Source organism: Mesoplodon bidens (assembly GCF_964165515.1).
Source record: "Mesoplodon bidens genome assembly, chromosome: 3".
Lineage (NCBI taxonomy): Eukaryota > Metazoa > Chordata > Mammalia > Artiodactyla > Ziphiidae > Mesoplodon > Mesoplodon bidens.
Window position 1 is genome coordinate 4,533,441 of NC_138178.1, and position 17,498 is coordinate 4,550,938.

Sequence of the window (17,498 nt, forward strand, 5' to 3'; positions counted from 1 at the left end):
AAGTCCTCTGTTTTTAAAATTCCTTGACTGTGCGCTGGGAGCTAGAGAGGATTATTCCAGCCCAGAACAGTTTGCAGTTGCTATGGAGAGTAACAATGAAGGTGGATAAAAGTGAAAACTTTCTGTCTGGCCGATTTTCAGGAAAACCAAATTAGTGTCACTAATGAACCTGACTTTTTATATCAATATTGACCAATTGTCTTAGAATTCTGAGAAAAACCTTAGAATTTCTTATAGCCACTTGCCCTTTAAAGGACTAAGCTAGGTCAAAAAAGTTCCCCTTGTAGAATGGAAAGGCTTTCGTGTTAGGTCAAGACTTCTTTTCCCCCCAGAGGATTCTGTGATAATTGTTTTATCCACATCTCAAACCAACGATGTGTTGAAAAGATAGGCTCATTAGAATTTTATTTTATAAGGTGCAGAGGTTTAAACGATTTCAGGCATTCGTAAATTCATAAATAGATTCTTCAAAGAAAAAGTGCTTGCTGGAGGAATAAAGTTCTTACCTGGGACGTAAGTGGGAAACTTTAAGTAGCTGTATATATTCTGATCCCAGAGCCTGTGGCAGAGGTCATTGCATAAGGCCCTCGGGTCCTGTGAAAAGAGCTCTCACTCAGTTATTGGGGAATAAATGACTGAAAGAACAAATGAAGTGGTGAATTTTATAAGAGGTAAGAGACGTCAAGACCCAAGATTTCGAAGTGGACAGTGTACGTGGAAACAGCACACAGGCTATAAACACACCAAGTGAATCTGAAGAGTGTAGGAAATGGGGAGAGGCTTGAGTCTGCTGCTAAGGTGCTAGCTGGGTGAGTAGGGGAAGGAAATACAGAGAGAAGGAAGGCGACATCATGAGTCTCCTCGGCTGCTCATTGGATATGAAAATTGGGAACAACAGGGTGAGATAATCCTAGGACCACGCTGATAACCCTGTCAGAAACACGGAAGGCTGACACTCCCAGAAAATGCCCGGCTGCTCTGAATTACACAGCACGGAGCACTCGGGTTTAGCTAAACTGTCCAGGGAAGGGCCTCGGCCTGTTTCTCACGAGCTCTGTGGGGAGATTACCTGGAGTTAGAGTCCAGAACCAGCGGTCCAACAGAAGAGCGAGGAGGCGGTCAAGCCCTTCCAGCCGTGGATCTGGGGGACGCAGAGAAGCAAACGGACTGAGGACCAGAGGGGGGCACTGCGAAGCTCGCTGCAGGCTCCCGCCCCTGGCCTGTTGCCACGCCCCCAGCGGGGACCACCTGAGCATCATTCCTACGCTCCACCCTAGCTCAGTCTCGGGCACTTGGTTAGGAGGCAGCTAAGGGAAAGCAGCCCAAAACCCACTGAGCAAATTATCCAGTCCTGCCATCACCTGCTACTATGAAGAGGCTCTGCTTTGCCTTATTTCTGGAACGAAGCCCTTGCTTCCTGGCCCACCTCCGATTAGCAGGTCCCCAAATGGGCCCTCCCTGCCCAAGTCCCACTACATAACCTTCTCGGTTTCGGCGGAACTGGATCTTGATTGGCTGTGACCAGTGGTCCCAAGACAGTGTCCTGTGCTGGGACTTTGGTACCCTTTTCCTGATTCCCTGATGGATGTCCAGGCTGGAAGTCCCGTATTTCCTAGTCTGAGACGCCCTGTGCCTAGAGAGCCCCTCCTCATGGGACCCCAGCAAGTTATCTCCTGCATTAATTCTTAAACACCCACCACTAGTCTCAGCTGATCCCGGCACCTCCACCAGCCCAGCCACAAGCCAGGAGGCTCCCAACCACGCGAACTTCTCCCCCAGGTCACAGCCTGTATCATTTGCCCCCCAAGGCTTGCTCCCTCTCACAGTCATACCTACGTCAGCTAACAACCAGGCTCCTCATCCTATCCCAGGGTGAGACAGCCATTGAGGTGGGTTGGGCGGGGGTGGTGGTGGTAAGGAGACGCCTGGAAGGCAGGCTGGAAGGCAGGCAGATCCCGGGGAAGGAGGAAGCACTTGGCTGAACACGGGGGTGTGGCTTCCTTAGCCTGGTGTGGGTGGTAGCCGAAACTCTACATCCCCAGCCTGCCTGCTTCCCCAGCAAGCCTGAAATCAACCTTCCTTAAACACCCTTAAGCAAGCCTGAAATCAATCTTCCTTAAACACCGTTCTACTTGCAATCCAAACCGACCTCTAGGGGTAATGAGTTTCAGGTGTGAACTAACCCACTGTACAAAGAAGGAGCTCATTGACTCCTGATTGACATTTACAAGGATTTAACCCGCATTTGGGACCAGTCTCATCTGATGCAGTATCACCTGATATACAGATCCTTTTTCTGTGCTAACGCAGGAAGATGTAGCGGATGGGAGGTGGGAAGGAAGCAGGAAGACGGATTAATCCATCCTTCCTTCAGCTCCGATTCTTTGCCTTTTGGGGTGGCCTGAGTTTCAAACTTCTACCTCATGTCAATATAATGTATTTACATGTGTACTCTGCCTTGACCTGGAAAGAATTTAAAGGGGCCCACCAGGTAAACAGAAATACAAGATGGCAACTGCTTAAGAGACTGAAACAAGAGTAGAACCATCTTGTATCGTTCAGGGCCGCCATGTACAGTTTTGCAGGTTGCGTACTGTACGACTCTAGGGCTCATCATTCACTTCTGTAATCACCACAGATCTGTAGATTTGTTACAACACTTTTCCAGCAAATGTTCTGAGGGAAGGAGGCTCTGAGCTTGTGGTAGGATTGCATGTGTTCCTCTTCCTCCGCATCCAGCCTACCCTTGGTGGGGCCATCTCTGGCTGTAAGACGAGGTCCTACAATCCGAGCTACCTCTGGGCCTCACTTCTCCCCAAGTCCTCCCTTTATGCTGACTTCTTCCCTCTTTTCCAAGACTCTAACCTCTCTAAATCATAATGATAATAATGTGTATTAACATTTTTGGAGTGTCTTTAATGCCTAGGCACTGAGCTAAGTAACCTTACATGTATTTTCTCATGTAATTTCAACTGTGCCTAATGAATTTCTCACTGTACATTTCAGAAATCCCCGGGGTCACACAGCTAGTAGATGCCACCAGAAATCCAGGCCTGTCCACATCAAACTTGGTGCTTATACCACCAGGCAACTGTCTGTTGCGATGTGATCCCATGTTTTTATTTGTAAGTCCAAGCTTCATTTTACAATGAAACCTGGGAAACACAAAAGAAGCAGGCAAGAGTTCATCATAAAGAAAAGAATCCTTTTCCATATACGTCATTGCATAGTATCGAGTCGAGTTTAAAAAATTTTTTTAATTAAAAAAAATTTTTAATAAAACATTCATGTGATAGAGATTGATTAGAAAAAAAATAATAATCTGCTACATTGTGATTTTTGCATGCTCCCCAAACCACCTTCAGCCCAAAAGTTCTCAGGAAAAAACTTTTTCAGAAAAAAAGTATAACTTTAAAATAAATAGATCCTCAGGCTCTCCTTTTCTGTAATACTTAACAGCACTACCCACTAGGCATTTGAAACAATGCTACTCCTTCTTAAACTGTTTCCTCAGAAGAAAAACAGAATATTCAATTAACAAGGCAGCATCTACAGAGTAAACACTAGTTTTATTCATCTCCTGATTCTACGACATCACTGTATTTCCAAGAATTAGAAAATGTCAACTGTTTTAAATGTAGACATTTAGATTATCTTTGGCTTGGAAACTGATAGTAAACATGATTTTTTACAAAACACACATTTCATGTGCAACTTTCAAACAACATTTTTTTCTCCTTATGAAAACCATGTATGATTTCTAATAGAAAAAAAAACTGTAGAAAATACCTAAGAGCATAAAAAAAAAGAAGGTAGCCTCTCCACCAGAGATCACAGATGGATTCTGTTATATGAATGATTTTAAAGCTCACTGTTTGTACTCATTATACAGTGTCAGTCCTGCTAGAAATGGATTTATTTTATTAGTCATTTCAAAAATTCACCTTTCAGTTTGGTTTTGATGATCCTCATTATAGCTGGCTTTCCACATCATTAATTTCCACTCTTTTTATTTCCTCTTTTTCCTGTCTTTCCATAGTTCTTTCTGGGGGAAAGGAGCTTTGAGTGCAGACGTTGCTAGAGGTCTACCCGATATCCATTCCTCCTGCTTTCATTTGTTGGGCAGCAAAGTGCCCAACTAAAAACTCTTGCTTCTGCAGACCCTTTAGAAGAAGACACATGACACAGCTTGGAGATGATGTGAGTGGCAGGCTCCTGGGGCATCAGAGAGGGCCTCCTGCCTGAGATGCAGAAGTGACACCACATGTGGCCCCGGGTGAGGTAAAGAGCAAGAGAACAAGAGCCTCCCCCTTCAAGTTGAAGCAGGAAGACAGAAGAAGGGGAGCCTGGGCCCTAGAAGTATCATCCAGGTCACCCCAGGAGTCCTGGTTGCCTATCCTTGGAGCGTTGGTTGAGTGAAATCCATAAACCCCTATCTATGAAATCCTTTTTGTCAAATTCTCTGTTGATTTGCACCAAATGCAAACATTGGTACCCCTTGAGACAACAATGATATGTCTTGCCATCTTTTTCTGCCTCTTGAAATGACATTTGCAGACATGGAGAAAGCTCATGGAAATGGAATTGTAGTGAGGAGGTCTGGTGGCCAATTAATTTCCCAGCTACTTCCTGAGCCACTCTGGGTGGATCACTGTGTAAACAGGTATATGAGTCATCGATTTCTGTATGGCAGGTTACCACTATGCTTGGGCTATGAACAGGATACGTTTATTACCCCCCAGTTTCTGTGAGTCCAGGCGTGGTTCACGTGGGTCGTCCGCTCCCAGCCTGGTTTCATCGGGCTGCAATCCAGGTGGCAACCAGGGCTGGGGTTTCTTTTGAAGGCTGGACTGCAGAGGATCCCCTTTCAAGCTCACATGGTCCTTGGCAATCTAATGAATTCTCATCACAGGGTGACACCCCCCACTGAACTGGTCAGAAGTAAATTACAGGTTCAGCCCACACTGGAGGGGAGGGGATACCCTAAGTGTGTGAATACCAAGAGGTGGGGATGACTGGGGGCTATGAAGTATCAAAGGGAGCAGGGTAGAATCACTGTGCTGTACACCTGAAACGACACAACATTGTCAATCAACTCAACGTCCATTTACAAAGCGGGAAGCGTGGGAAATGATGTGGGTGATGATAATTAACATTCCAGAGGCTGTGGTTTGCATCCTTATTCTTTTCTGAGGAGGTAGGGAAGATGGAACTTCTGACATCTTTCTTCATCTCCTAATCACTCTCCAACTGGTTTCAAAGTCCTCCTGGAGTTAGCTACAGATATTACCAATCAAAGGCTGTATTTAACATTTCATATTTACTCAGAATCTTGAGTACCAGTCTAAATCACTGGGAAGTGTGTTGGTTTTTTTTTAAATTTAACTTCACATTTGTTTGATCCTAAAATTGAGAGCTTATCCTTTGTCATTTGAGAAAGGATATTCGATAAAGTATATAACCATCAAACATATTTTTTTACTCCACACACTAAAAACATTGCAGTTTCTAGAATATTTTTAGGAAAAACAGCAGAATCTTTATTGAACACTTTATCCTGCTTTTAAGATTGAGACTTTGGCATTCATTGTTAAACATGTCAAATTATGTGACTTGGGCTGAAATTTCTATCTTTTGGATATCCTTTAACATGATGACTTCTTAAAAAAATTTCAACTCAAATATTGCCAAGAAAAAATGATTCAACATTTATGTTGATTAAACTAATGCCATTCAAGAGCATTTTGTAAACTAAATTGTTCAGTGCTTATTACTCAATGATTTTAGTCTCAGCATGAAAAATATCTCATATTTCTAATATTTGTGCAATTTTAGGCACATGATATAATTTTAAGTTATTATTTAAGCATTTATGTACAATGTTATATAGATCATAACTATGTCAAATATATTCATGGCAAAAATATTGACTATAAAGTATTAATAGTAGTTCCCCACTGGTGGTAGGAATACAGGTGATTTTTCTTTCCATTTTCAATATTTTCCAAAGTTTCTATAATAAACATGTATAATTTTGCGCAACAGGGAAAAAAAGCATCATTTTTAAAAGAGAGGATTTGACTAAATCCATGGTTTTCCTTTTTATTTGTTTTAGCAGCAAAACTCTTCTTTTAAAAGAAATTCTTAGAAGTAACCACATATGTAAATCTGAGAAGAGTGATGATTGTGTTTTGGAGGTGTTCTTTCTTGTTTCTGGAACTCCACAACATCCAAGGGTTCTTCAGAACACATTTTTAAAACCACTAGACCAGACAGTTTCTAGAATTCCTTAGAGCGGGCTGCAGTGGTAAGAGGAGCCTGACAGACCTGGGGGAAAGGAGACTGGCCCCAAGTAGGACTTCTTATGGGATCTCTGAGCCGTTTTCTCTTCACTTTTAAGATGGATATATCATCTGCCCTCAGGGCATTGGGTACAGGGCACATGTATGAGCTCAGTAAATGGACTATCGTCACACTGCAACCATTATCTAAGCCCTATGGTGTAATTCCATGAAAAGTCACTCTCCGGTCCCTCTCTCTTTGGCTCCTTCTCCAGGCCACTGAATTTCCCCAGGTTCTAGTATTCATGATATTCTCTCAGGCTGAAATGGTCCTTTCTCCCCTCAACTGATTAGCCTATAGTTAGTTTTGTTTTAAGACCCAACTCAAATACCACTGCTTTTGAAAAACCTTCCATGAGTCTCATGTGTGGTAGAATCCGCATCATATGTGCCTTGTGATACTCTTTTATCCTACTTGTCCCATGGTGTGTTAATTCACATGTTTATATCTTGTTTATGCCTTAGCTCACCCATTAATGGGGCACGGGTCTTAATCATTTTTATATTGCTAGCATTACACACTGCATTTGATAAGTAGTGAGGACCCATCAATAGAAAATAGTGGCCACAAGCAGTGAACAGTAATACAGCCATTTTACTCCACTAGATATAAGATTATTAGCAGTTGAAAACAAAGAGAGGAATCTACTGATCAATGTAGTATCAGAGTATGTCTATGATTGAATGGACTTCCTACTGTTATGGACACAGGGCAGGAACTGGCAGTGGAAGATGCCAGCATAGGCAAGATACAAAAGTACAGAAGTGCACTTGAGTCCTGAAGGTGGGCAAAAGTCCCACCCTTTGGAAATACACCTCAAATCAATCCAGCGAGCAATTTTCCCCACAAGGTGTTAAAAATGTAAGTCATCGGGGAATGAGAACAGACTGTCCAGTTAATTTGTTAAGCTTACTTATCCAATATTGAGGAAAACCATTACTTTTCCAAATGGTTTAAATTGTTCAGTCGCTAATTCCTCACAAAGCTACTGAAAGTCCGAGTAGCATACATGTGTGTGAGAAATATGGCTTTTCTTTATCTTCTTATGTCAACTTCAGTCTGACTCTGAGCCTCCACATCGACTGGCTGCAGAGAAATTCTATCCTAAGCTGGGGCAAAAGTCCCAGGTCAGACACCCGGGAAACCCTCTCATCAGTGGTACACTCTGGTGATTGTTAAGAATCTTCTCATCCCAATTCCTGTGGTCTGCTTTTGTTTACTCCCTCTCCTGTTTCCATTCTGCATCTGGGGCTCAGAATTTTTGCTGAGACTGAAGCCTCTCTGTCTCCATTCGAGGCACTCCTCTGATGTCTTGTCACCCCAAGAGAGCAAATTCTCCCTTCCTTTGCCTTTTTGTCAACAGATTGACATTAAGGAGGGCAACCTGCTTAACTCAGCCTACTGATTCAAATGCTGATCTCATCCAGAAACAGCTTCACAGACACACCCAGAATAACGCTGAACTGATTATCTGGGTACCCCGCGGCCCTGTCAAGTTGAGGCCTAATATAATAGTAACTACCATATCGACATCTGATAGTTTATTATTGAAACCCACATTCCTATTACGTTAGAACTTCTGGAAACTCAGCTTCTCTTGGGGGCTATGTAGCATTTCCCATGTGAACTTTATACTTTAGAGTTTAAGAGAGTGTAAATCTCAATCTGTTGAGGGCCTGAATAAAACAAAAAGGCAAAGGAAGGGAGAATTTGCTCTCTGTGTGTGACAATCTCTGAGCTGGGCCATTGGTTCTTTGATATCCTGAGGCTTGGCACTGTGGAATACGCTTGGTTGAAGACAGTCCAAAAGAACACAGTGGCTTGGATTCTCTGAAGATCAGCTTCAGGAAAGGCTACCTGATACTCTCTGGCCTCCCCAGACTTGTATTCCTTGCTTCTCTCTGCCTGCATGGAAACCCCAGGGGATCGAGATTTTGCTGCTTGTCAAGGAAGAGACGTGGCTTTGAAACATGAGCCAGGAGGAAGCGAAACAAGCCCAGTGACTCTACACATCTTGAAGATGAGCTCCGAGGAAAACAGCAGCTTCACAGGTTCCAGTTGGCCAAGGCTTCTCGGAGGCTGTCCCAGATTCTCTGTCGCTTGGCAGTGGAGTCCGCATCAGCTGCTCAGGCTGAGGTCCCAAACTGGGTCTGCTTCCTTCATGCTCTGCAAGTTTGGCTTGGGTGTCCTCATCGGGTGCGGAGTGGCCCTGTGGATAGTCAAAGCAGGAGTCCCAGTTCCTGCTTTGTGATACACCCACCGTAGGTGCTTGAGACCAGCACAGGTGTATCTGGCCGGGCTGCAGTCCATATGGGGAGGTGGCTCACAGCACAGGTAGGGGGCTGGCGGGGTACGCAGGATATGGAAAAAGACTCCCAACAAAAGCAATTCTTATGTAATCCATCTCTAGTTACAGCCTACCGACACATGGCAGCAAAGGCCCAGACGGAAGCCTGGACATGCCCAGAGAAAACTGCAACTTTTTATTATAATACCCAAGATCAATAACACAAACACAGAGAGGCTGTAGAGGTTTAGCCCAACTGGCAAGCTGGTGTTTCCTGGATGGAGTCAAACCTTGCCAGGTAAAGGGAACGTCATAGGCAGAGAAGTAGGTCCCTGGAGACTATCAATCCCACACCCTCCTTTCTTCTTCATTGGATACTTCAAATTCCCCTCCTGTGTCCCCACCAGTTCAAGAGCCAGGGCCTTTGAGCTTTGGAATTAAGCCCCAGGGTGGCACATGGCAGTCAGCAGAACACATTCCAGGACAAGCTGGAATTCATTTGATAACCTGTCTCTGTGCCTGGCATTTGATAGGTACTTAATCAGTTTCCCTATTAGAGCCTTATTATTATTATTATTATTATTTCCTTTAGAGCCAAGTGTTACTATGATTTCCAGAAAACTTGGGCAAAATTAGAGACAAAATCCTCTTTGAAAGATTTATGGCAATTTTTCTCAAAGAAGCAGATGAAGTTTCTTTCGCTCTTTCACTTCTCAAGAGAACAAAGCTGGATTACAGAGTTAAGATGGTCATGAGCATGAGGTTTCCATTTACTTCCTTTTATAAGATGAGCAAACTCTGACCCAAGGAAACTGACATTTCCATGAGGTGAGAGTCTCTATGGTGATAAACAATTTTCTGTTATCGCCAACAGTGTAGAGAAATGGTTCTTTCCACAAAGATTTAGGGTTCTGCTCAGGACAACATAATGTCTGGCTTTTCCCCTCCTTGAGTTTATGTTCTAAGACTGGATAAGAGGGACAAATTGTCAACTCACACATAGTCATTCATGGTGATTGTGAAGGGAATGTATAAACACTACAGCATTGGGAGAATGTCTTAATCCATTGGGGCTTCTATACAAGATATATCGTGGTTTATAAACAACAGAAATTTATTTCTCACCATTCTGGAGGCTGCGAAGTCCAAGATCAAGGCACCAGCAGATTCAGTGTCTGCTGACAACCTGCTTCCTGGTTCATAGATGGCCATCTTCTCTCTGTGTCCTCACGTGATGGAAGGGGCAGGAAGCTCTGTGGGGTCTCCTTTATTTTATTTTATTTTTAAATATTTATTTATTTATTTATTTTGGCTGCTTTGGGTCTTTGTTGCTGCACGCAGGCTTTCTCTAGTTGAGGCAAGCAGGGGCTACTCTTCCTTGCCGTGCGCAGGCTTCTCCTTGTGGTGGCTTCTCTTGTTGCGGAGCACGGGCTCTAGGTGCACAGGCTTCAGTAGTTGCAGCACACAGGCTCAGTAGTTGTGGCACACAAGCCCTAGAGCACACGGGCTTCAGTAGTTGTGGCTCGCAGGCTTAGTTGCTCCGTGGCATGTGGGATCTTCCTGCACCAGGGATCAAACCTGTGTCCCCTGCACTGGCAGGCGGATTCTTAACCACTGCACTACCAGGGAAGTCCCTGTGGGGTCTCTTTTACAAGGGCACTAATCCCATTCATGGGGGTTCCACTCTCATGACCTAATCACCTCCCAAAGACCTCACCAATACCATCACCTTGGGGGTTAGGTCTCACGTATGGATTTTGGGGGACACAAACATTCAGACAATAGCAGAGGATATAAGGGAGTTCAGAAAAGAAGGGAAGAAGTGGATTTTAGCACCTACAGTTCCTGATTAAGTAACAGAAAGAATAGAAAAACTGCAGCTTTCGTTAACTCCCATGGTGTTTGGCTATAAGGCTTTGACCTCACAGATTAGGTGAGATTTCTAATAGCTTTGGGGAAAATGAAACCTCAATGTAAAGTGATTCCAGAATAGAATGCTCATCAAAATCACAGCCTGAGGGCATCAGAATCCCTTGGGATGCTTGTTGAAATGCAGATTCCAGGATTGGACCCAGGTCTACTAAATCAGAATTGCAAGCATGAGCCCAGAGGAATTAGTATTTTGAATAAGCTCTCCATGTGACTCTTATCCCCATCAAAATTTGAGAACCCCTGCCAAAACCCCAAATCAGGACCAAGCCCAGGCAGTCTTGAACTTTCTTGCCCTTAAAGAAAACAAATTAAGTCAACAGAAAAGAGAACATGGTAGCTTCGTAGGTTTCTTGAAAATGAGGGAACTGTATGTACATGAGCTGTAACCAGACCCATAAGGAGAAAGGTTTTCTCAACCCGCAGAGCGAGTTGAATGAGATCAGTAGTTTTTGCCAAAACCTAATCCTGCAGCCCTGCCATGAAAAACTTTAATATTTTAAAGCCCTCACAGCATAGCCAGGATTCCCAACCAATTCAGAAAACCTTTCCAATGTTAGTGTCACCTTTTGCTGAAAGAAGTTGCCTGTCAGGGGTCCCTTCTAAATGAAAAACATCATTTACAGAATGCTAAAGAAATCCTAAGACCAAAATATGTGCTCCTGGTATGTTGTTGAGAGGTTTGGGCAACGTTTCCAGTAGAAGAAGTCTTAAAGAAGGAGGGAAGAGACTCATAGGTTTTATGGCAACTTAGTTAATGAAGGGAATGAAGAAAAGTGAATCATATGAACATATTAGAAAAAGATTTCAATTTTTACTGATTTGACACAAAATACCAACCTCACCAAAACAATCAAAATATGCCATTAGAAAAACAATATCAACAAACTGATTATTGAGTATCATCAAATTCAAAGGTATTTGAGATTACTCATCGCACAAAAAAGAAAAAAAAAAACTCAAAATGAGTGCCCTGAAATTTAGCATATGAATATTTAGAAATATTAGAATATGAACATGTATATGAATGAAATTTAATAGAAATGTTCCCATATTTGACCATAATCCTAAAATTTTATATCATGTTATTAATAGCAAGTTGTATGGTTAAAAGAACCTTTTCTAAACTATCAAAGATTTTTAAAAATTCTGATCAATTGTACTAAAGACTGCATCATCTTTCTTTTCCCTTTATAAAAAAAAATTACAAAACCATTGCCATATAAAGTGGTGTGATGGTTAATTTTATGTGTCACCTTGGCTGGGCCCTGGTGCCCAGATATTTGGTCGAGCATTATTCTGGATGTTTCTGTGAGGGTGTGTGTTTGGATGAGATTAACATTTAAATAGGTGGACTTTTAGTAAAGCAGATTACCCTCCATAGTGTGGATGAGCCTCATCTAATCAGCTGAAGGCCTGAAGAGAACAGAGAGCCAGAAGAATTCTGCTACCAGACTGCCTTTGGACTCAAACTGTAACTCTTCCCTGGGTCTTCAGCCTGATGGCCTCTCCTGTATATTTGGGACTTACCAAGCTCCACAGTTGCATGAGCCAATTCTTTAAATAAATCTATAGAGTATATAGGTAAGTAGATAAAAAGATGATAGATGATAGATAGATAGATAGATAGATGATAGATAGATGACAGATAGACACAGATAATTGATGGATAGATGTATAGATAGACGCTTTGGTTCCACTTTTCTGGAGAACCCTACAAACACAAGGGACAATCAAAAAAAGCATTATAGAAGTATGATATGGCCTGAATTCTGTCCCCCACAAAATTCATATGTTGAAGCCCTAACACATAGAACCTCAGAATGTGACTGTATTCAGAGATAGTGTCTTTAAAGACTATGTACGTTAAAAATGAGGTTTTGGAAGCTCATATAACTCAACATCAAAAAAACAAACCACCTGATTAAAAAAAATGGGCAAAAGGCCTGAATAGACATTTTTCCAAAGAGGAAATACAGATGGCCAACAGGCACATGAAAAGATGTTCAATGTTGCTAATCATCAGGGAAATGCAAATCAAAACCACTATGAGCTACCACCTCACACCTGTCAGAATGGCCATGATCAAAAAGAACACAAATAGCAAATGTTGGTGAGGATGTGGAGAAAAGGGAGTCCTTATACACTGTTGTTGGGAATGTAAACTGGTACAGCCAGTGTGGAAAACAGTATGGAGGTTTCTCAAAAAACTGAAATAGTACTACCATATGACCCAGCAATTCCACTCCTGGGTATATATCCCAAAAAAGAGAGAAAACGCTAATTCTAAAAGATACCTGCACCCCAATGTTCAAACCAGCATTATTTACAATTGCCAAGATACAGAAGCAACCTAAGTGCCTGTCAACAGATGAATTCATAAAGAAGATGTGGTATATATACACAATGGAATATTATTCAGCCATAAAAAAGAATGAAATTTTGCCATCTGTAACAACACAGATCGACTTGGAGGGCATTATTCTAAATAATAAGTCAGAGAAAGAAAAATACTGTATGTTATTACCAGTGGAATCTAAAATATACAAAAAACTAGTGAACATAACAAAAAAGAAGCAGACTCATAGATATCGAGAACAAACTAGTGGCTACAGGCTGGGGGGTAATATAACGGTAGGGGATTAAGAGGTACAAACAATTAGGTATAAAATAAGCTACAGGGATATACTGTACAACATTGGGAATATATCCAACATTTTATAATAACTATAAATGGAGTATAATTTTTAAAAATTGTGAATCACTATATTGAACACCTGTAATTTATATAATAGTGTACATCAAGTATACATCAATAAAAAATTCCCCCAAAATGATCTTTTGTGTCTGGACCTCCACTAGACTGTGCAGTTCTTGTGGACAAGCACTGCTTCTCACCCATATTTGAATCTCCAGGACCTAGCTCAATGCCTGGCATATGTATTAGTTGCTCATGGAATACTTGATGAACTAATGGGTAAATGTACAAACAGATGACTGAGTGAACACTGAAAATGGATGAAGCAAGATATTACCAGTCTCTCGAGATATCATCTTTAATTTTAGAGTTCAAGTTACAGACTATTCACATTGTTTTGAGTTCACCTGGGAAAAAAATATCCTTAAGAATCTTCTGGCTGTGGAATTCTGATGAAAACAAGTGCAAAACCACTGAGGAGAGCACTTAAACATTTAATCCCCAGAAAGAATTTCCAGTTAAAAAACAAAAACAGGGGCTTCCCTGGTGGCGCACTGGTTAAGAATCCACCTGCCAATGCAGGGGACAAGGGTTCAAGCCCTGGTCTGGGAAGATCCCACATGCTGCGAAGCAACTAAGCTCGTGCACCACAACTACTGAGCCTGCGCGCTAGAGCCTGTGAGCCACAACTACTGAGCCCATGTGCCACAACTACTGAAGCCTGCGCACCTAGAGCCTGTGCTCCACAACAAGAGAAGCCACTGCAAGGAGAAGTCCACGCACCATAATGAAAGAGTTGCCCCTGCTCGCCACAACTAGAGAAAGCCTGCGTGCAGCAATGAAGACCCAACGCAGCCAAAAATAAATAAATAAAATAATTTATTTAAACAGAAACAAAAACAAATCAACTACAACAACCAAAACCAAAAAGAAATGCAAAAAAGCAAACAAAACAAAAACTGCTCTTCTCTGCTTTATAAAACTTCCCCCCCTCCAAAAAAACATGCTTATTAATATGTTACTACTTAATTTGGGTACATATATAGATACAGATGACTTATCTATTTGATTGTATGTTTGAGTGGATAATGTGAGGGTGTGAAGCATAGAACTCAGCACCCTGCCGAATACTGTTTCTTTAAAGGATAAGACATTTTATCTGAGATACATGTTGTTTGAAGTCCAAAATATTTTCTGCAAAAACGCAGCTCTGAGTTATGATGAAAATGACTTGTGTAAAGAATTTGTAAATCATGCCTACTCATACACTCCTCTTTCACAGTTCTAATTCTCTTCTGTATCTTTCTATTGTATCTTAAAAGAAAAAAATATGTATATATGAAGATTTTTTTCAGTATAATTAACCACATGCTCCTTTGATACCATAGCCATTGTTTCCACTGGAACTTCCTCTAATGGAATATGTTGTGTTCTTACCAGGAAAATAAAAGCAATTGGTTTTCTATTGTCTGAAGCATGAGAGTTGTTTGTTCTCAGCAAACTTTCCCACAATTGCCCACCTCTCTCATCCTGTTTCTTTCTACCTGTCACCTATCTAAGGTGGGGCATTGCAAACCTCACCTTACCTCCTACACAGTACACTACTTCTTAGTCCTTTTTAAATTACAGACTCTCTTGAAAATCTAGCTATTTTCTTCCCAGAAAAAAAAAAAGGCATAAACACAAATAGAGACATTTGGCATACAATTTGGGGGGCCTTCATAGACCCCTTAATGCCATCTAAGGAGTCCTGTTTAGGGACCTCAGGTAAGGAATTTCTGCCCGTGAGCAACCCCTTGGGAAAGGCAAGAATGAGCTGGGAGCACGGTACCTGTGCAAGATGTGACACCTCCAATGTATTTCACAATGTACATAAAGCTTTATCTCAGGCAAAACTTTTTAAGCAAAAAGGAATTGTTGGGCTTCCCTGGTGGCGCAGTGGTTGAGAGTCCGACTACTGATGCAGGGGACGCGGGTTCGTGTCCTGGTCCTGGAAGATCCCACATGCCACGGAGCAGCTGGGTCCGTGAGCCATGGCCGCTGAGCCTGCGCTTCCGGAGCCTGCGCGTCCGGAGCCTGTGCTCCGCAATGGGAGAGGCCACAACAGTGAGAGGTCCGCGTACCGCAAAAAAAAAAAAAAGGAATTGTTAAAGTGAGAAAATGATATTAGAGACCTAATTCCCAATAACAGTGCCTTTGATTGTTGAATTCTGAAATAAGTCAGTGTTACAGGGAAAAGATCCAGGGAAATTGGCCAAGTCATTATGGTAAAAAATTCATTTTATGCTCAGTATTTTAACAATCTTTTTTTTCCCAAACAGATGAAGAGTTTAAAGAATTCCTCTACTAATAATATCATTTATTTTCAGAGTACAGTGAAGTGTAAAGTAAATGGATAAATAAATCTCAGTTAAAAGAAAATTTACACTTACCAAGATCACCAAAATACAAATCCATTAAAAATAGACCTTGTTTTTGATGTCTATTTCACATTATCTAAATACATCCAGTTATGCAAATTTACATTTTTATTTCACATCTTTGCATTCTTGATATACATAAAACAGGACAAAGAACACATTTGCAATATTCAGCCTGGAAAATCCTGCTTGGGGCAAACAAGATTCTCAGCTGCTTTATTCTTTCCGCACATGTAAAAATATAATTCTAAATCATTGGGGTAAAAATCAAGATGGGTATAAGAAAAAAAGTGACTAAATTTTTGTGTCACCTGAGGTTATTTGTACTTCGCTTTTCAAATGGGCATCTAATTACTGAATAACTATTCAATGGGTAACAATTCTTTGGGAGCTCCTTAAATGATTTCAAGAAGCTTAGCTGGTTGTTTCTGGGGTTCTTGTAATCTGTATGCAGTTGACACTAGCTACACACCAATGCTGTATATTCATCTAAGAACTTTTTAAACATAGTAGTCAATGTTACTATCCCTCTTTTGTGAAAATATCTTGCCAGGCTAGAAAATAAACAATTATTTTTTCCATGAGGCAAAGGAAAAGGACAGACCAGTGTAATACAGTACTAATTTGAAAGGAAATAATCACATTGAATGAAAGGCTTTACCATTTTAGTTATAATCTTATGAAATTCAAATATACCTAAATCACACCATGATTCTAGATGACTGCATGTTCATTCTGTTCAATGTTGCCCATGAGATCTTTTGTATCACTAGTTCCTGGACTCGATCCACTATTAAAATAGAGAGTGTTCTCAAAAGTGTCCTCTCGAGGGAAATGCACACGTCTTTTCTTATAAAAGAAATACGCAGCGAAGCCAGCACCCGTTATAATCAGGAGGACCACGATGACTACCACTCCTGCCACATTGGAAGATGGTTTGGAAGAGCCCATCTTCCTTGGGTCAGCTATAAATAAATAAACATATTAGGAAACGAGTTAAGGGGAGGCAGAGAGTAGAATGCTATGGAAACAATACAACTTTCTTCTTAGGAAAACTAAACTTCATAAATTTTCTTTCCAGTGACATTTGCCAAACAGAATGCAGGACATGAAAACAGACGTCCATGTGACACAGAAGATTATTTTACATGTTCAGATGATTATGCAGTTGTAAGAATATTTCATGTATCTGTGTAGCCCTGAACTCGTATAATATTTTATTTATTGTGTGTGTGTGTGTTCATGTGACACTTATTTTATTTTATAATGGCCCCAAAGCCCAAGAGGAGCGATGCTGGCAATCCAATATGCCTAAGAGAAGCCATAAAGTGCTTCCTTTAAGTGAAAAGGTAAAAGTTCTCAACTTAATAAGGAAAGAAAAAAAGTTTGCTAAGGTTGCTGAGATCTACAGTGGGAATCAATCTTCCATCTATGGAATTGTGAACCAGTAAGAAAGTGGTGTCAGTTTTACAGTTGCGCCCCAAACTGCAAAAGTTACGACTACGGTGCAATATTTTAAAATTTTAAAATATTTACACCTGTTTCAGAATAATTCGGGGAAAAAAGAAAGTGAGTGGTGGAAAGTTGAACACATGAGTATTAGTTCACAAACAGCACTTATGAAGTTAATAAGGGGGCTTTAGGCAAGCCATAAATCTCACTTTGAGTTTTTTTAGCAGCGAACAACATGAGTGAAAGAGGATCAGTTCCTTATTCAAGCTGTCCATAAAATTAAAATTTAAAACATTGCTTAAAAAGAAAAGAGAAAAATCACAGGGATTCCTAAGAGAAATTTCCTCGGTGAGTTCTCACAGGGCAACCC

The 17,498-nt window shown here is 41.2% G+C and overlaps 1 protein-coding gene across 1 annotated transcript in view; it reads right to left on the reverse strand.

Annotated features, from left to right (window-relative positions):
* Positions 1 to 15,598: 15,598 nt before the first annotated feature.
* Positions 15,599 to 17,498, reverse strand: part of MRC1 (mannose receptor C-type 1) — a 97,703-nt gene continuing 95,803 nt past the window's right edge. Inside the window, exon 30 of the mRNA XM_081226758.1 lies at positions 15,599 to 16,641. Coding sequence (XP_081082884.1) covers positions 16,391 to 16,641 — 251 coding nt within the window. The 3' untranslated portion in view covers positions 15,599 to 16,390. The remainder of the gene's footprint in view (positions 16,642 to 17,498) is intronic.